This window comes from Nerophis ophidion, linkage group LG02, assembly GCF_033978795.1.
Source record: "Nerophis ophidion isolate RoL-2023_Sa linkage group LG02, RoL_Noph_v1.0, whole genome shotgun sequence".
NCBI lineage: Eukaryota > Metazoa > Chordata > Actinopteri > Syngnathiformes > Syngnathidae > Nerophis > Nerophis ophidion.
In genome coordinates, this window is record NC_084612.1 from 71,174,162 (window position 1) to 71,197,648 (window position 23,487).

General features: G+C 37.9%; 1 protein-coding gene across 3 annotated transcripts in view; it reads right to left on the reverse strand.

Moving 5' to 3' along the window:
* The window catches only part of slc12a5a (solute carrier family 12 member 5a), a 223,447-nt gene that overhangs the window by 19,624 nt on the left and 180,336 nt on the right, over positions 1-23,487 (reverse strand). For all 3 annotated transcript variants that reach the window (XM_061889886.1, XM_061889895.1, XM_061889876.1), the window contains exons 7-15: positions 19,697-19,944; positions 19,415-19,626; positions 17,490-17,657; positions 15,715-15,813; positions 10,110-10,167; positions 9,875-10,049; positions 4,551-4,669; positions 3,349-3,447; positions 3,145-3,264 (exon numbers count right to left, since the gene is read on the reverse strand). In XM_061889886.1, the coding sequence (XP_061745870.1) occupies positions 3,145-3,264; positions 3,349-3,447; positions 4,551-4,669; positions 9,875-10,049; positions 10,110-10,167; positions 15,715-15,813; positions 17,490-17,657; positions 19,415-19,626; positions 19,697-19,944 (1,298 nt within the window). The remainder of the gene's footprint in view (positions 1-3,144; positions 3,265-3,348; positions 3,448-4,550; positions 4,670-9,874; positions 10,050-10,109; positions 10,168-15,714; positions 15,814-17,489; positions 17,658-19,414; positions 19,627-19,696; positions 19,945-23,487) is intronic.

Genomic DNA, 23,487 nt, shown 5'->3' on the forward strand with positions numbered 1-23,487 from the left:
AGAGCACAGGAAATATAACATCTCAAAACTGCTACAGAATAAGATAAGACTAAAACACTTTCTGACTTTTGGGTGGTGCAACTGTTATCAATTGCACATTGATAACATAAAACCGTAAAACGTTAATAAGTAAAAAAAAAAAAAATGTAACAGCACAAACGAAAATGTTTGCAGCACAAACATCACAAAAAATTGAAACAACTTTCGGCAGATTTATACAGTTGGCAAATTCACACACGGCGTTTGGAATTTCCCTTTTTAAAAGACCTATTTACTTATTTCTATAAATTGACATTACATCCACTATGGACTGGACTCTCACTATTATGTTAGATCCACTATGGACTGGACTCTCACACTATTATGTTAGATCCACTATGGACTGGACTCTCACTATTATGTCAGATCCACTATGGGCTGGACTCTCACACTATTATGTTAGATCCACTATGGACTGGACTCTCACTATTATGTTGGATCCACTATGGACTGGACTCTCACTATTATGTTAGATCCACTATGGACTGTAGTCTCACACTATTATGTTAGATCCACTATGGACTGGACTCTCACTATTATGTTAGATCCACTATGGACTGGACTCTCACTATTATGTTAGAGCCACTATGGACTGTAGTCTCACACTATTATGTTGGATCCACTATGGACTGGACTCTCACAATTATGTTAGATCCACTATGGCCTGGACTCTCACTATTATGTTGGATCCACTATGGACTGGACTCTCACTATTATGTTAGATCCATTATGGGCTGGACTCTCACTATTATGTTAGATCCACTATGGACTGGACTCTCACTATTATGTTAGATCCACTATGGACTGGACGCTCACTTTTATGTTGGATCCACTATGGACTGGACTCTCACTATTATGTTAGATCCATTATGTACTGGACTCTCACTATTATGTTAGATCCACTATGGACTGGACTTTCACACTATTACGTTAGATCCACTATGGACTGGACTGGACTCTCACTATTATGTTAGATCCACTATGGACTGGACTCTCACTATTATGTTAGATCCACTATGGACTGGACTCTCACTATTATGTTGGATCCACTATGGACTGGACTCTCACTATTATGTTAGATCCACTATGGACTGGACTCTCACTTTTATGTTAGATCCACTACGGTCTGGACTCCCACTATTATGTTAGATCCACTATGGACTGTAGTCTCACACTATTATGTTGGATCCACTATGGACTGGACTCTCACTATTACGTTAGATCCACTATGGACTGGACTCTCACAATTATGTTAGATCCACTATGGACTGGACTCACACTATTATGTTAGATCCACTATGGACTGGACTCTCACTATTATGTTAGATCCACTATGGACTGGACTCTCACTATTATGTTAGATCCACTATGGACTGGACTCTCACTATTACGTTAGATCCACTATGGACTGGACTCTCACTATTATGTTAGATCCACTATGGACTGGACTCTCACTATTATGTTAGATCCACTATGGACTGGACTCTCACTATTATGTTAGATCCACTATGGACTGGACTCTTACACTATTATGTTAGATCCACTATGGACTGGACTCTTACTATTATGTTAGATCCATTATGTACTGGACTCTCACTATTATGTTAGATCCACTATGGACTGGACTTTCACACTATTACGTTAGATCCACTATGGACTGGACTGGACTCTCACTATTATGTTAGATCCACTATGGACTGGACTCTCACTATTATGTTAGATCCACTATGGACTGGACTCTCACTATTATGTTGGATCCACTATGGACTGGACTCTCACTATTATGTTAGATCCACTATGGACTGGACTCTCACTTTTATGTTAGATCCACTACGGACTGGACTCTCACTATTATGTTAGATCCACTATGGACTGTAGTCTCACACTATTATGTTGGATCCACTATGGACTGGACTCTCACTATTACGTTAGATCCACTATGGACTGGACTCTCACTATTATGTTAGATCCACTATGGACTGGACTTTCACACTATTACGTTAGATCCACTATGGACTGGACTTTCACACTATTACGTTAGATCCACTATGGACTGGACTCTCACTATTATGTTGGATCCACTATGGACTGGACTCTCACTATTATGTTAGATCCACTATGGACTGGACTCTCACTTTTATGTTAGATCCACTACGGACTGGACTCTCACTATTATGTTAGATCCACTATGGACTGTAGTCTCACACTATTATGTTGGATCCACTATGGACTGGACTCTCACTATTCCGTTAGATCCACTATGGACTGGACTCTCACTATTATGTTAGATCCACTATGGACTGGACTCACACTATTATGTTAGATCCACTATGGACTGCACTCTCACTATCATGTTGGATCCACTATGGACTGGACTCTCACTATTATGTTGGATCCACAATGGACTGGACTCTCACTATTATGTTAGATCCACTATGGACTGGACTCTCACTATTATGTTAGATCCCCTATGGACTGGACTCTCACTATGGAATGGACTCTCTCACTATTATGTTGGTTCCACTATGGACTGGACTTTCACAATATCATGTTAGACCCGCTCGACATCCATTGCTTTCGGTCTCCCCTAGAGGGGGGTGGGGGTTGCCCACATATCCGGTCCTCTCCAAGGTTTCTCATAGTCATAGCCATCGACATCCCACTGGGGTGAGTTTTTCCTTGCCCTTATGTGGGCTCTGTAGCGCGGATGTTGTCGTGGCTTGTGCAGTACTTTGAGACACTTGTGATTTAAGGCTATATAAATAGACATTGATTGATTCATTGACAGCATCATTTAAATTTTAGCATGAATACCGGTAATTATACTTTGTCTATTTTTGTTTGAAAATGAAAATTGAAAAACTAACTATTCAAGTGAGATATTTCGGCCCCTATATATATATATATATATATATATATATATATATATATATATATATATATATACATATATACACATAATACATCTTTGGACATTACTGCCACCTGGTGTCCATCTGCCGTCATCTCCCCCTGTTTAAATCATAACATCTGTCCAAGTATTATGACGTGTCTGCACTTCCACCGTCTGACATAGATTCCTGGGGTAAGACCACTTCCACTCACCCTGCAAACTCAATGTACTTGTAGATGGAGCCGGCGATCACCATGGCGACGATAGCGTAGTACCAGGAGCACAGGAACATGAGCGTGAGACACAAGCTCATCCCCAGGAAGGACAGAGTCCTGCCGTGACAGTGAAAGATAAAAGACGGGCAGTGAGAGGACCGTTTACGACAAAACCGAGGGAAGGAGGGTCGGGACACGGACCAGTGGTAGAACTTGAAGCGGGGCCTCCAGTTGGGGGTCCTGAGCAGCGTCTGCAGGGCGCACGCCAGGTTCACAAACATGTAGCACATCAGGAAAAACCTGCAAAGTGGAAGGACTTTTTATTTTGATGACACTTGCAATTGGTCAGGCCGACTTTTTGCTTTTTCTTTGGCCTTTTGTGACAATAAATGACGTGTGGAAAGAAGACTCACACTCAAAGTGGTTCTCACTCGCTATTTAAAGGGGCCCTTTTATGCAAAACTCTCCTTGACTATTGGTACCTGCTTATGTGTATTTGGGAAATTAAAACCCAAAAACAGAGATACTTATAAAACAATCTTGCCTAATTTCATACTTCCTCTAAACCGCAGCTGTCAAACTCAAGGCCCATTTTATCATTTTATATGATATGTGTCAATAAAGGACTTAATATTTTCTCACTAAATGGATTTTTTTTATTTTGACAGAAAAAAAATATATGTACTTCATGAAATTGCATGCCTTTTAAACTTTAATACTATATATTATTGCAACAAATACTACAATATATTATCATACTTTCCAAACATTTTATGTCTTAATAAAAAATACTTGACTTTACAACAAACAACCCATCAAATTAATAAAAATGCCAATATATTTTACAGTGTTCTTTACAGCATATTACTGTAAATTAGGAAAAACTAAACATTTTTTGTGTCAGGCTTGCCACTGACAGTTGGTTTGTGTTTTAGTTTTTCCTCTGTGTGTGTTTAGTATTTCCTGTTTTTAGTTCCTGTCAGCGCTCTTATTTTGTCTGTTTCATGTTTTTTTCCCACCCTGTGTGCTGTTTTCCCCTCAGCTGTGGCTGATTGGCACCTAGCCACACCTGGTGTCAATCAGCACACTTGAATTTGAGTATTTTTAACTGGATCAGTGCCTACAGTTAGTAATATCATTCGTTACTATGTTAGCAAAATCTATGCAAAATGTTGACCAAAAGTACCAAAATGAAGTGTTTCAATAATAAAAAACAATTCTAATATGACCCCTTCAAGGCTGTAAGACACTTTTTTTTAAAACAAATTATTGAATTGTAGAATGACTGACAGTACAATATTACTTCACCTGTACAGGTTAGACACGTTTTATGATGGCGACAGTTTCTAAGCCGGTGCATTAAAGACCACTAAATACGGCAAACAACGCGGTCCAGTTCTTACATGGACAGGATGGGAGCGACAGCATCCAGGGAGGCGATGAGGATGCCGCTCTCGCAGATGAAGGCGGTCAGCAGCAGAGACCATGTGGGCTCCCCGTTGGCCTTCCCGTGCCCAAAAATCTGCAAGGATTTAAAACATTACGGAAAAAATTAAGTTGAGACGTCGTAGACGTACTAATTAAAGTCGGAACTTTATTTACTTAACCTGCAAAGATGGCAATGTGTTCATTGGGCACTAATTGTTATGAATAGAATAGAATAGAAATAGAATATTTGTTATGTACAATATATATCGCCGCCCTAGTGGCTCTCTGGAGCTTTTTAAAAAATGTATGAAAAATGGAGAAAAAAAAAGAAGGAAAAATAAAAATGTTTTTGTTTTGTTTTAATATAGTTTCTGTAGGACAAACATGACACAAACCTTCCTAATTGTTATAAAGCACACTGTTTATATTAAACATGCTTCACTGATTCGAGTATTTGGCGAGCGCCGTTTTGTCCTACTAATTTTGGCGGTCCTTGAACACACTGTGGTTTGTTTAAATGTACAACTTTCTCCGACTTTCTAAGACGTGTTTTATGCCACTTCTTTTTCTGTCTTATTTTGTCCAACAAACTTTTAACGTTGTGCATGAATGCACAAAGGTGAGTTTTGTTGATGTTATTGACTTATGTGGATTGCTAATCAGACATATTTGGTCCCTGCGTGACTGCAAGCTAATCGATGCTAACATGCTATTTAGGCTAGCTATGTGTACACAATGCAACATTATGCCTCATTTGTAGCTATATTTGAGCTCATTTAATTCCTTTAAGTCCTCTTAATTCAATTTATATCTCATGGCACACTATCTGTATGTAATATGGCTTTAAATTTTTTGCGGCTCCATAACGATTAGTTTTTGTATTTTTGGTCCAATATGGCTATTTCAACATTTTGGGTTGCCGACCCCTGATTATATATATATATATATATATATGTAGGTGCTCGATATATATATATATATATATATATATATATATATATATATATATATATATATATATACTGTATATACATAATATGATACATATATACATAATTTGGAGTGCATGAGAAAGTCGAAAAGAAATACTTATAAGCCTACTTGTTTCCTACGCTTTTGATCTTTGCGGCTATTTTATGGATTTTTCGACACCAACACCCTTTTGGACGAGTTCGCTAACTGCAGGTGTTGCGGGTTGAAAATGTACTTCCTGTCTTAATGCCTTGAACCGGAGGCATAGCCGTCCATGGCGTTTCTACTGAAAATGATTCTTCATTCATCGCTCAAAGCAACGTTTGTGAGTTTTACAATGTAACTACAACAATTCATTCGTACTAAACTGTCCCATGTGTGATGTCCGTGGGAGTGTTTTTATACATATTTGTACGTGCTATCGCAATGTAATGATGCCGGCGTCGTTAGCATAAGTTAATATGCTAACATGTTTATGAGTGTCTGTGTTAGTATTAATAACCTACGTCATTTTTTTTTTATTGATTCAGTTTCACAAATTCGTCAGTAAATTCTCCAAGACGTCACAGTGGACTTATTGAGTCTGTTTAGCTGATTGTAAAGCTAGCTCCCGCAGCTAGTGGGTCCATGATGAGGACTTCTGTTTTGTTTGATCTGCCGTTTTACTGGCACCGTGGACCCCGACTTAAACAAGTTGAAAAACTTATTGGGGTGTTACCATTTAGTGGTCAATTGTACGGAATATGTACTGTACTGTGCAATCTACTAATAGAAGTTTCAAACTGTTTAGTAACAATTAAAGTACGTATTTGAACATTTAAAAAATATTTCGGTGTAAATAACTGCGGGTGCGGCTTATGTATAGAAATGTTTTTTTTCTTTCAAAATTTAGTAGGTGTGGTTTATATCCAGGTGCGCTCTAAAGTTCAGAAAATACAAAGTTTAACGCACAACAGTGGCAATGTTGTACTGCTTAGTCAGCGTTAATATTACTGATAAATTTATTGTCTATTCTGTAATATTCTACATGGTAATTGGGATTTTTTATACATATATATATATATCAGGGGTGACCAACGCGGTGCCCGCGGGCACCAGGTCGCCCGTAAGGACCAGATGAGTCGCCCGCTGGCCTGTTCTAAAAATAGCTCAAATAGCAGCACTTACCAGTGAGCTGCCTCTATTTTTTTTTCTTTTATTTATTTACTAGCAAGCTGGTCTCGCTTTGCTCGACATTTTTAATACCTAGAGAGACAAAACTCAAATAGAATTTGAAAATCCAAGAAAATATTTCAAAGACTTGGTCTTCACTTGTTTAAATAAAGTCATTTATTTTTTTTACTTTGCTTCTTATAACTTTCAGAAAGACAATTTTAGAGAAAAAATACAACCTTAAAAATGATTTTAGGATTTTTAAACACATATACCTTTTTACCTTTTAAATTCCTTCCTTATCTTTCCTGACGATTTAAATCAATGTTCAAGTAAATGTATTGTTTTTATTGTAAAGAATAATACATTTTTAATTTAATTCTTCATTTTAGCTTCTGTTTTTTCGACGAAGAATATGTGTGAAATATTTCTTCAAACTTGTTATGATCAAAATTCAAAAAAATTATTCTGGCAAATCTAGAAAATCTGTAGAATCAAATTCAAATCTTATTTCAAAGTCTTTTGAATTTCTTTTAAAAGTTTTGTTCTGGAAAATCTAGAAGAAATAATGATTTGTCTTTGTTAGACATATAGCTTGGTCCAATTTGTTATATATTCTAACAAAGTGCAGACTGGATTTTAACCTATTTAAAACATGTCATCATCAAAATTCTAAAGTTAATCTTAATCAGGAAAAATGACTAATGATGTTCCAAAAATTCTTTTTTTAAATTTTTTCAAAAAGATTCGAATTAGCTAGTTTTTCTCTTCTTTTTTTCGGTTGAATTTTGATTTTTTAAAAATTCGAAATTGAAGATAAACTATGTTTCAAAATTTAATTTTACATTTTTTTTTCCTGTTTTCTCCTCTTTTAAACCGTTCAATTAAGTGTTTTTTTGATCATTTATTCTCTACAAAAACCTTCCGTAAAAGGAAAAAAAATGTACGACGGAATGAAAGACAGAAATACCCATTTTTATATATATATATATATATATATATATATATATATATATATATATATATATATATATATATATATATGTATATATATATATATATATATATATATATATATATATATATTTATTTATTAAAGGTAAATTTAGCAAATTGGCTATTTCTGGCAATTTATTTAAGTGTGTATCAAACTGGTAGCCCTTCACATTAATCAGTACCCAAGAAGTAGCTCTTGGTTTCAAGAAATCATTATTTCTTCTAGATATTCCAGAACAAAAATTTAAAGAAATTCAAAAGACTTTGAAATGTGAAGTGAATTATATTTATATAGCGCTTTTCTCTAGTGACTCAAAGCGCTTCACATAGTGAAACCCAATATCTAAGTTACATTTAAACCAGTGTGGGTGGCACTGGGAGCAGGTGGGTAAAGTGTCTTGCCCAAGGACACAACGGCAGTGACTAGGATGGCGGAAGCGGGAATTGAACCTGCAACCCTCAAGTTGCTGGCACAGCCACTCTACCAACCGAGCTATACCGCCCGGTTTAAGTAAGATTTAAATTTGATTCTACAAATTTTTCTAGATTTGCCAGAAGATTTTTTTTTAATTTTAATCATAATAAGTTTGAAGAAATATTTCACAAATATTCTTCGTCGAAAAAACAGAAGCTAAAATGAAGAATTAAATTAAAATGTATTTATTATTCATTGATTTAAATTGTCAGGAAAGAAGAGGAAGGAATTCAAAAATTAAAAAGATATTTGTGTTTAAAAATCCCCAAATCATTTCTAAGGTTGTATTTTTTCTCTAAAATTGTCTTTCTGAAAGTTATAAGAAGCAAAGTAAAAAAATTAATGAATTTATTTGAACAAGTGAAGACCAAGTCTTTAAAATATTTTCTTGGATTTTCAAATTCTATTTGAGTTTTGTCTCTCTTAGAATTAAAAATGTCGAGCAAAGCGAGACCAGCTTGCTAGTAAATAAATAAAATTGAAAAAATAGAGGCAGCTCACTGGTAAGTGCTGCTATTTGAGCTATTTTTAGAACAGGCCAGCGGGCGACTCATCTGGTCCTTACGGGCGACCTGGTACCCGCGGGCAGCTCTTTAGTGACCCCTGCTGTCGGCGATAAATAAAAAATAATACAAATTTGACTTATTTTCAACATTTTAAGAACTGAGACCCTTTATGGCAGGGGTAGGGAACCTATGACTCTAGAGCCAGATGTGGCTCTTTTGATGACTGCATCTGGCTCTCTAATAAATCTGAGCTGACATTGCTTAACACGATAAATAATGAATAATTCCACTTGTAATCACAGTGTTAAAAATAATGTTCAAAATATAAAACATTCTCATGCATTTTTAATGCATCCATCCGTTTCTACCGCACCTGTTCAAGAAGTTGCGTTAATGGTAAGAAGTCATTTATTTATTATTGGTTAGTGTGGGGCTTGCCCTCCTGGGGGTTCTTCAGACCACCAAGCACCGACATGAGCGCCTGTTTCAGGGTTACAATATTGTTTTATTTTTCAATAAGTCCCTCAGTTGCTTTCCAGCAATTGTATTATTCTCTTTCGTTTTCGCTCGCGCTCTGGCTCCAGCCCCAACCCCGTCTCTCCTCCTGGCTGCCGCTTATGAATAAATAAATGAATGGGTTGTACTTGTATAGCGCTTTTCTACCTTCAAGGTACTCAAAACGCTTTGAAACTACTTCCACATTTACCCATTCACACACTGATGGAGGGAGCTTTTAACAGAGTGACAGGTGATTAGATTACAAGGCCCAGCTGGGCCGTCTACACACCTGTTGCTGATTTAGAGGCCGGTCCTGGCACACCCCAGTTCACTGGGGGCCCACAGGCCACGCCCCCTCCACAGTTAGCTTCAGAATAACAATGTTATTACAAAGAACAAGAGACCTTCTATACTCTAGAAATGTTGGTCTTACTTAAAAATGCACGTGTTTAGTTGTGTTCAGTGTTAAAAACAATATTATATGGCTCTTACGGAAATACATTTTAAAATATTTGGCTTTGTGGCTCTCTCAGCCAAAAAGGTTCCCGACCCCTGCTTTATGGTAAAATAATTTTTTTAAATGCATATATTTTGTAATGGTTTGAAAATGAAAAATATGCTTTAATTTTTTTGTGTGTGGAAAAAGTTTGGACACCCCTGTTATATAAGGTGAAGGGGAAAGAGTCCAAAGGAGACTGACCCTGAGGGCGGGCACGATGTTGTCCTTGGCGATGGCCTGCAGAAGCCGGGGCGCCCCCGTCAGGCTCTGGAGGCCCGCGCCGCAGGTGGAGAAGAAGGAGCCGATCACAATCACCCACGGCGACGGCCACGCCAAGGTGCCGATGACCAAGTTGCCGTGCACACCTTCACCGAACCTACAGGAGGGGGCGACAGTCAGTCTTCGGCGAAAAACCATCATTGGCTGGGCCACTTACTTGTCTCGGAGGACCACGCCCTCGATGCAGGCGCCGAACAGGATGACGCTGGACATGTCTTGGCAGGTTTCGATTAAGGAGCATGAAGACGAGAGGAAGCGTCGCACCAGCCTAATAGTCTTGAGCTCGGGAATCGAATGACTTGAGGATGACATCCGGAGTGATCAATGGTATCGCTCCACTTCATGAAGTCACATTTGCATAGGCAGATTAGGAGACATAATCAAATTTGCTCGGACCCAAAGCTGATTACTGCGGGACACGAGACGACAGACGCGGGAGTGCACTTGAGCAGCGACTTCACCTGATTATAGGAGAACGCCACATAATACATAAAACCGTCCCACTCAATAAAACTTGTCATCTGGCAAGCTAGTTGCATTACGACAAGGTTTACACTGCAGGCCGAAGTGGATCAGATTTAGATCACAAAGCCACTACCACTACTAACTTTAAGTGAATTATATTTATATAGCGCTTTTCTCTAGTGACTCAAAGCGCTTTACATAGTGAAATCCAATATCTAAGTTACATATAAACCAGTGTGGGTGGCACTGGGAGCAGGTGGGTAAAGTGTCTTGCCCAAGGACACGACGGCAGTGACTAGGATGGCGGAAGCGGGAATCGAACCTGCAACCCTCAAGTTGCTGGCACCGCCACTCTACCAACCGAGCTATACCGCCCCAACTTTACAAAAATAAAAGCCACCGCACCTTGAAAATGAGTGTTTTTACGTGGAAGTAAATCAAAGTACAAACCCCGTTTCCATATGAGTTGGGAAATTGTGTTTGATGTAAATATAAACAGAATACATCCATCCATCTTCTTCCGCTTATCCGAAGTCAGGTCGCGGGGGCAACAGCCTAAGAAGGGAAACCCAGACTTCCCTCTCCCCAGACACTTCGTCTAGCTCTTCCCGGGGGATCCCGAGGCGTTCCCAGGCCAGCCGGGAGACATAGTCTTCCCAACGTGTCCTGGGTCTACTTCCCCGTGGCCTCCTACCGGTTGGACGTGCCCTAAACACCTCAATAGGGAGGCGTTCAGGTGGCATCCTGACCAGATGCTCGAACCACCTCATCTGGCTCCTCTCGATGTGAAGGAGGAGCGGCTTTAGGCGGTATAGCTCGGTTGGTAGACTGGCCGTGCCAGCAATTTGAGGGTTGCAGGTTCGATTCCCGCTTCCGCCATCCTAGTCACTGGCGTTGTGTCCTTGGGCAAGACACTTTACCCACCTGCTCCCAGTGCCACCCACACTGGATTAGATGTAACTTAGATATTGGGTTTCACTATGTAAAGCGCTTTGAGTCACTAGAGAAAAGCGCTATATAAATATAATTCACTTCACTTTACTTTGAGCTCCTCTCGGATGGCAGAGCTTCTCACCCTATCTCTAAGGGAGAGCCCCAAACTCATTTGGGCCGCTTGTACCCGTGATCTTATCCTTTCGGTCATGACCCAAAGCTCATGACCGTAGGTGAGGATGGGAATGTAGAACGACCGGTAAATTGAGAGCTTTGCCTTCCGGCTCAGCTCCTTCTTCACCACAACGGATCGGTACAACGTCCGCATTACTGAAGACGCCGCACCGATCCGCCTGTCGATCTCACAATCCACTCTTCCCTCACTCGTGAACAAGACTCCTAGGTACTTGAACTCCACTTGGGGCTGGGTCTCCTTCCCAACCCAGAGATGGCACTCCACCCTTTTCCGGGCGAGAACCATGGACTCGGACTTGGAGGTGCTGATTCTCATTCCGGTCGCTTCAGTGAGAGCTGAAGATCCCGGTCAGATGAAGCCATCAGGACCACATCATCTGCAAAAAGCAAATCCTTTTCAACCCATATTCAGTTGAAAATGCTACAAAGACAACATATTTGATGTTCAAACTGATAAACATTATTTTTGTTGCAAATAATCATTAACTTCAGAATTTGATGCCAGCAACACGTGACAAAGAAGTTGGGAAAGGTGGCAATAAATACTGATAAAGTTGAGGAATGCTCATCAAACACTTATTTGGAACATCCCACAGGTGTGCAGGCTTATTGGGAACAGGTGGGTGCCATGATTGGGTATAAAAACAGCTTCCCAAAAAATGCTCAGTCTTTCACAAGAAAGGATGGGGCGAGGTACACCCCTTTGTCCACAACTGCGTGAGCAAATAGTCAAACAGTTTAAGAACAACGTTTCTCAAAGTGCAATTGCAAGAAATTTAGGGATTTCAACATCTACGGTCCATAATATCAACAAAAGGTTCAGAGAATCTGGAGAAATCACTCCACGTAAGCGACATGGCCGGAAACCAACATTGAATGACCGTGACCTTCGATCCCTCAGACAGCAATGTATCCAAAACTGACATCAATTTCTAAAGGATATCACCACATGGGCTCAGGAACACTTCCGAAAACTACTGTCACTAAATAAAGTTTGTCGCTAATCTGTAAGTGCGAGTTAAAGCTCTACTATGCAAAGCGAAAGCCATTTATCAACAACATCCAGAAACGCCGCCGGCTTCTCTGGGCCTGAGATCATCTAAGATGGACAGATGCAAAGTGGAAAAGTGTTCTGTGGTCTGACGAGTCCACATTTCAAATTGTTTTTGGAAATATTCGACATTGTGTCATCCGGACCAAAGGTGAAGCGAACCATCCAGACTGTTATCGACGCAAAGTTGAAAAGCCAGCATCTGTGATGGTATGGAGGTGCATTAGTGCCCAAGGCATGAGTAACTTACAAATCTGTGAAGGCACCATTAATGCGGAAAGGTACATACAGATTTTGGAACAACATATGCTGCCATCTAAGCGCCGTCTTTTTCATGGACGCCCCTGCTTATTTCAGCAAGACAATGCTAAGCCACATTCAGCACAGCGTGGCTTCGTAAAAAAAAAAGAGTGCGGGTACTTTCCTGGCCCGCCTGCAGTCCAGACCTGTCTCCCATCGAAAATGTGTGGCGCATTATGAAGCGTAAAATACGACAGCGGAGACTGTTAAACTGTTGAACGACTGAAGCTCTACATAAAACAAGAATGGGAAAGAATTCCACTTTCAAAAGCTTCAACAATTAGTTTCCTCAGTTCCCAAATGTTTATTGAGTGTTGTTAAAAGAAAAGGTGATGTAACACAGTGGTGAACATGCCCTTTCCCAACTACTTTGGCACGTGTTGCAGCCATGAAATTCTAAGTTAATTTTTATTTGCAAAAAAAAAAAAAGTTTATGAGTTTGAACATCAAATATCTTGTCTTTGTAGTGCATTCAACTGAATATGGGTTGAAAAGATTTTGCAAATGATTGTATTCCATTTATATTTACATCTAACACAATTTCCCAACTCATATGGAAACGGGGTTTGTAGTGTCATGTACACTATATTGTAAAAAATTATTTGACCACCCAATAAAATAATCAGAATCAGGTGTATAAAATCAAGCACTCATGCATGGAGACTGTTTCTACAAACATTTGTAAAAGAATGGGCCGCTTTCAGTGATTTCCAGCGTGGAACTGTCATAGGATGCCACCTGTGCAACAAATCCAATCGTGAAATTTCCCTGCTCTTAAACATTCCAAAGTCAACTGCTGGATTTATTATTAGAAAATGGAAGAGTTTGGGAACAACAGCAACTCAGCCACAAAGTAGTAGGCCACATAAACTCACAGAGAGGGGTCAGCGGATGCTGAAGTGCATCGTTCAAAGACTTTCTGCACAGTCAGTTGCTACAGAGCTCCAAACTTCATATGACCTTCCAATTAGCCCACGTACAGTACGCAGAGAGCTTCATGGAATGGGTTTCTATGGCCGAGCGATTGAATCTAAGCCATACATCACAGAGTCTCATGCAAAGCACGTCGCCACTGGACTCTAGAGCAGTGGAGTGATGAATCACACTTTTCCATCTGGAAATCTGATGGACGAGTCTGGGTACATTTCAGACTGCATTGTGCCGAGTGTGAAATTTGGTGGAGGAGGAATTATGGTGTGGGGTTGTTTTTCAGGAGTTGGGCTTGGCCCCTTAGTTCCAGTGAAAGGAACTTTGAATGATCAAGGATACCAGCACTATGCTGTTTTTAAGAACATACTGCTTAAAATGCTAGTCAAAGATTCTCTATTTAACAGGAGCACTATGCTGTTTTTAAGAATATATTGCAAAAATGCTAGTCAAATATGCTCTATATAAGAGGAGCACAATGCTTTTTTAAAAAGAAGATACAGCTAAAAGGCTAGTCAAACATTCTTTATATAACAGGAGCACTATGCTGTTTTTAAGAACATACTGCACACATGGTCGTCAAAGCTTCTCTATTTAACAGGAGCACTATGCTGTTTTTAAGAACATACAGCTAAAATGCTAGTCAAATATGCTCTATATAAGAGGAGCATATTATCGTTTTTAAAGACCTACTGTAATAATGCTAGTCAAAGATGATCTATATAACTGGAACACTATGCTGTTTTTAAAAACATACTGCAAAAATTCCAGTCAAAGATGATCTATTTAACAGGAGCACAATGCTGTTTTTAAGAACATACTGCAAAAATCCTAGTCAAATATGTTCTATATAAGAGGACCATATTGTTGTTTTTAAAGACCTACTGTAATAATGCTAGCCAAAGATTGTCTATATAACCGGAGCACTATGCTGTTTTCAAAGACCTACTCTAATAATGCTAGCCAAAGATTGTCTATATAACATGAGCACTTTGCTGTTTTTAAGAACATACTGCTGAAATGCTAGTAAAATATTCTCTATTTAACAGGAGCACTGCTGTTTTTAAGAACATACTGCTTAAATGCTAGACAAAGATTCTCTATATAAAGGGAGCAATATGCTGTTTTTAAGAACATAATCCAAAAATGCCAGTCAAATATGCTCTATAGAAGAGGAGCATATTGTTGCTTTTAAAGACCTACTGTAATAATGCTAGCCAAAGATTGTCTAAATAACAGGAGCACTTTGCTGTTTTTAAAGACCTACTGTAATAATGCTAGCCAAAGATTGTCTAAATAACAGGAGCACTTTGCTGTTTGCAAAGACCTACTGTAATATTGCTTGTCAAAGATTATCTATTTAACCGGAGCACTATGCTGTTTTTGAAGACCTACTGTAATAATGCTAGCCAAAGATTGTTTATACAACAGGAGCACTTTGCTGTTTTTAACGACCTACTCTAATAATGTTAGCCAAAGATTTTCTAAATAACATGATCATTTTGCTGTTTTTAAATATTTACTCTAATAATGCAGCCAAAGATTGTCTAAATAACAGGAGCACTTTGCTGTTTTTAAAGACCTACTCTAACAATGCTAGCCAAAGATTGTCTAAATAACAGGAGCACTTTGCTGTTTGTAAGAACATACTGCTTAAATGCTAGTCAAATATTATCTATATAAAGTGAGCAAAATGCTGTTTTTAAAGACTTACTGCAAAAATGCTAGTCAAAGATTGTCTATAAGACAGAAGCACTTTGCTGTTTTTGACGACATAGTTCAAAAGCCCCACCAAAGATGGCCTCCAGATGAATAGCCAGTTTCCCTACATGTCTAAGGCGAGTGCAGTGCTCCCTGCTGCCCAGCAGAGGGTGCTGCTGAGGGAGGATACAGACAAAGGAGGTGGTGGTGATGGCGGCGATGGTTCCGATGGGGATGGACTTCTGGGCGTCACGCAGGTCACCAGAGCGGTTAGAGCCGGCCATGATTCCTGAGCAGGAGGAGACATGGCGGTAAATAACCATGACAAATAACAATACATAAGCGGTAGAAATGGATGGATGGATGGAAATAACAATCCATAAATTAAAGCTGCAAGCAGCGATGGACGGGACCGACTTTTGCTGGTGTTTCCTGCCTTTACCCATTCAACATATTTTTACCTGCACTTTACCTACCTTCCCTGCATCCTGGGGTCACACTGGTGCTTCTTTCTGTCACCCATACATGCTGGTGCTTCCTGCCATCACCCAGACAACATATCTTTACCTGCACATTACCTACCTTCTCTGTATCCTGGAGTCAAACTGGTGCCTCCTGCTTTCATCCAGTCAACATATCTTTACCCGCACAGTACCTACCTTCTCTGCATTGTGTGGTCACACTTGTGCTCCCTGCTTTTAAGCGGCCATCTTGAGACGGCAGCAGCGCAGCAGTTGTTTGAAGGCTCGTAAAATCAAAACCGGAGCAGTTAGAAAAACTCTTTCATGAAATTTTAATCAGAAGGGTTCAATGTCACAACAAACGCGCTCAGAGGAGATAATGTTTGCAAAAAGGTGAGGGGTTTTTACAAAACTTTTGTTTTGAAGGCGTAATTGCCAACTTCCGGTTGATTTTTGCTGAAGGATGTCAATTAATGAAATGTAGGTCTAAGTGAGACCTACATAGAGGTTTTTGTTTCATGTCTCTACGACATTCCTACAGAAGTTACAAACAGTTTTGTCTGTGTTTTCTTCCTAGAAGCTATTTTGTCTGTGTTTTAATCATAGGTGGCGCTAGAGCGCAATTTAAAGTTTTCATTTTTTAAATTTTTTTTTAATTAGATCGCAATTTTCGCCAGTCCTGATGTGTGTGTCCAGTTTGGTGAGTTTTGAAGCATTTTAAGGGGGTCAAATTACAGCTCAAAGAAGCAAAAATGACATTTTTTTTAGGAAACTTTTGTTTGAAGGGGTGTTTGCCAACTTCCTGTTGATTTTTGCTGAAGGATGTCAATTAATGAAATGTAGGTCTAAGTGAGACCTACATAGAGGTTTTTGTTTCATGTCTCTACGACATTCCTACAGAAGTTTCAAACAGTTTTGTCTGTGTTTTCTTCCTAGAAGCAATTTTGTCTGTGTTTTATTCATAGGGGGAGCTAGAGGGCAATTTAAAGTTTTCATTTTTTTTTTATTAGATCGCAATTTTCGCTAGTCCTGAGGTGTGTGTCCAGTTTGGTGAGTTTTGAAACATTTCAAAGGGGTCAAATTACAGCTCAAAGAGGCAAACATTAATTTTTTTTAGGAAACTTTTGTTTTGAAGGGGTGTTTGCCAACTTCCTGTTGATTTTTGCTGAAGGATGTTATTTTATGAAATGTAGGTCTAAGTCAGACCTACATAGAGATTTTTGTTTAATGTCTCTAAGACATTCCTAACGGAAGTTACAAGCAGTTTTGTCTGTATTTTTTCCTAGGGGGCGCTAGAGCGTAATTTTGAGTTTTGGGGTTTGTTTTTTTATTAGATGGCAATTTTCGCCAGTCCTGATATGTGTGTAAAATTTGGTGAGTTTTGAAGCATGTTAAGGGGGTCAAATTACAGCTCAAAGAGGCGGCGGCATAATAATAATAAAACAATAGGGTCCTCTGTCCCAAAGGGACATTCGGTCCCTAAAAATAAGACGGAGGCGTTCACCTGTCACAGACGGGAAGTAGATGCCGACCAGCAGCGTGAAGAAGCTGGTGATGTCGGCCAGCACGTAGCGGTTAGCGTTAGTCAGAGGGTCCCCTTGGTCCTGCACAGAGTCCATGTTGACCCGCTCGATCAGGTCCCCCTTGTCGTAATAAGTCCCAAACAGGTTCTCTGCACAAACAAGAGGGAAACATTTCTTCCATCTTCATGGTTAACGACAGCATTTATTCACTTAGTTTGTTAGTTAGCTGCACGATTAAGACCCGGGAGATAGTGAGGTGCAGATCGATACTGAAACATCGATACCACTGATACCAGATCTGTATGCTCTAATATTGATTCTCAAGTCAAAATATTGATACTTTAATTCAGGGGTGTTCAAACTTTTTCCACCAAGGTCCGCATACTGAAAAGTCAAAGTATGTGAGGGCAAATTGATATTTTTTTATTTAAAATGTGCAAAAAAATTATATTGTGTCAGCTTTGTATTATTGATAACTAAGTATATATTAATTTTAATTATTAATAAGAAAATTTCAGCTTTTTATCCTTGGAGCATTCACATTATAATAATAATAATAAAATTAATACATAATATTAATTTTGGTGCAGAAAACCATATGTGTGAATGCTTTGGAGCATTAACACAATAAAATTAATAATAATATTAATAATAATAATATTAATAATAAAAATAATAATAAATAAGATACATTTTGGTGCAGAAAACCATATGTGTGAATGCTTTGGAGCATTCACACATTAATAACAACAATAATAATAATAATAATAACAACAATAATAATAATAATAAGATTAATTTTGCTGTGCAGAAAACCACATGTGTGAATGCTTTGGAGCATTTACACAATAATAATAATAATATTATTAATAATAATAATAACAATAAAAATAAGATTAATTTTGGTGCAGAACACCATATGTGTGAATGCTTTGGAGAATTTATACAATAATAATAATAATAATGATAAATAACAGTAATTTTGGTGCAGAAAACCATATGTGGGAATATTTTGGAGCATTCACACACAAAATAATAATAATAATAATAATAATAATAATAATAAATATGATTAATTTTGGTGCATAAAACCATATGTGTGAATATTTGGGAGCAATCACACAATAAAAATAATAATAATGATAATAACAATAATAACAATAATAAATAAGATACATTTTGCTGTGCAGAAAGCCATATGTGTGAAAGCTTTGGAGCATTCACACAATAAATAATAATAAAAATAATAATAATAAAAATAAATAGGATTAATTTTGGTGCATAAAACCATATGTGTGAATGTTTTGGAGCATTCACACAATAAAAATAATAATAATAATAATAATAATAATAAATAAGATAAATTTTGCTGTGCAGAAAACCATATGTGTAAAGGCTTTGGATCATTTACACAATAATTATAATATTAATAATAATAATAATAATAACAATAATGAAATAAGATTAATTTTGGTTCAGAACACCATATGTGTGAATGCTTTGGAGAATTCATACAATATTAATAATAATAATAATAATAATAATGATAAATAACATTAATTTTGGTGCAGAAAACCATATGTGTGAATGCTTTGGAGAATTCACACAATAATAAAAAAAATATATAAAATAAAATAAAATAAAATAATAATAATAACAATAATAAATAGGATTAATTTTGGTGCAGAAAACCATATGTGTGAATGCTATGGAGCATTCACAAAATAAGGCAGTCTGCACCAGTTATCAATTAAACATGCATGGCTCCTAATAGATCAGGCAATTTTGTTCTCTTTTCATCCCGTCAGTCTCCTCCAAAAACAACGTGCTGTTGGATGGATTCTTTTGCATCCCAGTTTCCCGCTGGAAAGACAAATAACGGACTTCTCCTTGAATATGCACCGACCTGTCCAGATTCCGCTGGTGACCCCGGGGATGCCTTGCACCTGCGTCACGTTGTTGTTGACAAAGTACTTGTCACAGGAGGCGTTGAGCAAGGAGGAGTTGCAGAACATGCGCCACAGCTGCGTGGTGACCGTCCCGTTGGCCGTCTCCACGGTCTTGGCGCACACGTCGAAGGACTTCCACACCAGAGTGCGGTTGCCCAGGAGACAAACACTGGAAGGAGGGAAAAAAATAGCGTGAAGGACAGCATTTTGAATGCTACTTAGAGGGCATGTCAACTTACGGGAACACGGGAGGGTCCACGGCCGTCTTGATGACGCCGGCGTAGACGGCCAGGATGGAGAGGATGACACAGGCCAGGAAGACCAGGGCCAGCTTGTTGACGTACTTGACGCCGACAAACACCACGGTGGCCATAGAGGTCAGCAGGATGGTGCCGTACACGCGCATGTTGTTGAGCAGCGCCGCCTCCGCCTCCGCGCCCTCCAGGCCCTCCAGCGGGAAGATGGCTGCTTTGGGCGCGATGTAGATCTGAAGAAGAAGAAAACGCATGTTCGTATGAAAACTGAATAAAAGCTGGATACAAATACATACAAAATAAACTTTTATCGCAAATAAATGGAAAATAATGACATCAAAATAAATAAATATCGGATCAAAACATTCATCCATCCATCCATTTTCTACCGCTTATTCCGTTGGGAGTCGCTGGAGCCTATCTCAGCTACGATCGGGTGGAAGGCGGAGTACACCCTGGACAAGTCAAATGAAATATATCAATAAAAAATGTAATAACATTTAAATGAAGTATAATTTATTTTCAAATAACATTAACATACAATCATAGCAAAATTAAATATCTTACAAAAGTAAAATTAAATAACATAACATTAAAATAAAATCTATGTATATATATATATATATATATATATATATAGATTACATGTATATATCATATATACATATGTATATATACATATATATATAGATTACATGTATATATGATATATATACATATGTATATATACATATATATATAGATTACATGTATATATTAGCCCTGCGATGAGGTGGCGACTTGTCCAGGGTGTACCCCGCCTTCCACCCGATTGTTGCTGAGATAGGCGCCAGCGCCCCCCGCGACCCTGAAAGGGAATAAGCGGTAGAAAATGGATGGATGGATGGATGTATATATTATATATACATATGCATTTATATATATATATATATATAGAATTATATATATGCATGTGTATATGTATGTATGTGTGTGTATGTATATATATAATATATATATATATATATATATACACACAAACTTATATGGATTATATATATGTATATATAATATATATATATATATGTGTATGTACATACATATATAGATTATATGTATATATATTGATATATACCTAAATATTCATATATATTTGTATATATATGTATTCATCGGTTATATAAATATATGTATGTATGTATGTATGTATATATATACATACATACATATCAAAACAAAATTAAAAACAATCTTTCAAAAACAAATAAAACAACATTAAAAACAAATAAAACAAAATGAGTAATGCAGAAAACAACTAAAATAATATCCATGGGTGCATATCAATTGACAAATAGCGATACTGTAGATGAAAGATAGAAATGTCATAAAATAGAATGAAATAAAATTTTGTGGGATTAAAATCAATTAAGACCCAATTGATTTAAATCAGTAGTTCTAAAACCTTTTTTCACCAAGTACCAGCTTAGAAAAAACTTAGCTCTACCACCATAATGACCAGCATTAAAATACAGTCGCATAGTAGGTCTAAGTATTCATCAAAAACATGGCAGATGTTTTATCTAACAAGTCTATGTTATATTTTTGGCCACTGCAACATGAAACACAGTTTGAATATAAGAAACCAAAACACTGTACTTTAATCGAGCGATTCTTTGGCGTACCACTAGATGGAGCCCCGCGACCACAGTTGGAGAATCGCTGCTCTACATACAACCGAATGAAATAAAACGCCACACCATCTCCCTCGCTCCCCTGTCTGGGGACTTACACGGCCACATTTGGGATCAGAGGCCAGCTGTCTGTTAGATCCAATCAATTCCCCCCACAGGGACGTCTAATACATGCCACGAAAACGAGGTGAGAAGAGGCGGTCCGAGGTGCGAAAACATGCCACGCTATTATAATTAAAGCAAGGTTCGCCATGCTCTGAAGGCTCAGTGCTAAAAAAAAACACAGTGATGTTGTTACATAATCACAGTCATATTCCTTTTAAAGGAATTTTGTGTTCCATGAAGGGAGGAAGGCCGTCAGCCGAAAATAGCAGCAGGGGTTAAGATGAAAGGTATTCAAATGAGCCTCCCCTTCCACAGCGAAAGGAACTTATAAGCCTGCTTTGACCCAGAACTTCCAGGCGTGATCAAACTCTGCGTCTCCATTAGGTAAGACACAAACAAACACTCCGCCGTGTTGATAGATGAAAGATCTCCGCCTTGTTTCATCAGCCAATCAGAATTTACCAACCTTTTTGAAACCAAGAGCTACTGCTTGGGTACTGATTAATGCCAAGGGCTACCAGTTTGATACACACTTAAATAAATTGCCAGAAATAGCCAATTTGCTCAATTTACCTTTAATACATAAATCTATGTATATATATATATATATATATATATATATATATATATATATATATCTCTCCATCCATCCATTTTCTACCGCTTATTCCCTGGTGGGGTCGCGGGGGGCGCTGGCACCTATCTCAGCTACAATCGGGCGGAAGGCGGGGTACACCCTGGACATATATATATATATATATATATATATATATATATATATATATAATGTATATATATATATATATATATATATATATATATATATATATATATATATATAAAATGGGTATTTCTGTCTGTCATTTTACTGAAGGTTTTTTTTGTAGAGAATAAACGATGAAAAAAACGGTTTAAAAGAGGAGAAAACACGGAAAAAATGAAAATAAAATTTTGAAACATAGTTTATTTTCAATTTCGATTCTTTAAAATTGAAAATTCAACCGAATAAAATGGAGAAAAACTTGCTGATTTGAATCTTTTAGAAAAAATTAAAAGAAGAATTTATGGAATTTTTCCTGATTAGGATTAATTTTAGAATTTTGATGACATGTTTTAAATAGGTTAAAATCCAATCTTCACTTTGTTAGAATATATAACAAATTGGACCAAGCTATATTTCTAACAAAGACGAATGATTATTTCTTCTAGATTTTGCAGAACAAAAATTTTAAAAGAAATTCAAAAGACTTTGAAATAAGATTTAAATTCGATTCTACAGATTTTCCAGATTTGCCAGAATATTTTTATTATATATATATATATATATATATATATATAATATATAATATATAAACCGGTTCAAATCCAGGCTCGGGATCTTTCTGTGTGGAGTTTGCATGTTCTCCCCGTGAATGCGTGGGTTCCCTCCGGGTACTCCGGCTTCCTCCCACTTCCAAAGACATGCACCTGGGGATAGGTTGATTGGCAACACTAAATTGGCCCTAGTGTGTGAATGTGAGTGTGAATGTTGTCTGTCTATCTGTGTTGGCCCTGCGATGAGGTGGCGACTTGTCCAGGGTGTACCCTGCCTTCCGCCCGATTGTAGCTGAGATAGGCGCCAGCGCCCCCCGCGACCCCGAAAGGGAATAAGCGGTAGAAAATGGATGGATGGATAAACCGGTATAGCTCGGTTGGTAGAGCGGCCGTGCCAGCAACTTGAGGGTTGCAGGTTCGATTCCCGCTTCCGCCATCCTAGTTACTGCCGTTGTGTCCTTGGGCAAGACACTTTCACCCACCTGCTCCCAGTGCCACCCACACTGGTTTAAATGTAACTTAGATATTGGGTTTCACTATGTAAAGCGCTTTGAGTCACTAGAGAAAAGCACTATATAAATATAATTCACAAAAAAATTCACAAATATTCTCCGTCAAAAAAAAAACTGAAGCTAAAATGAATAATTAAATTAAAATGTGTTTATTATTCTTTACAATAATAAAAAA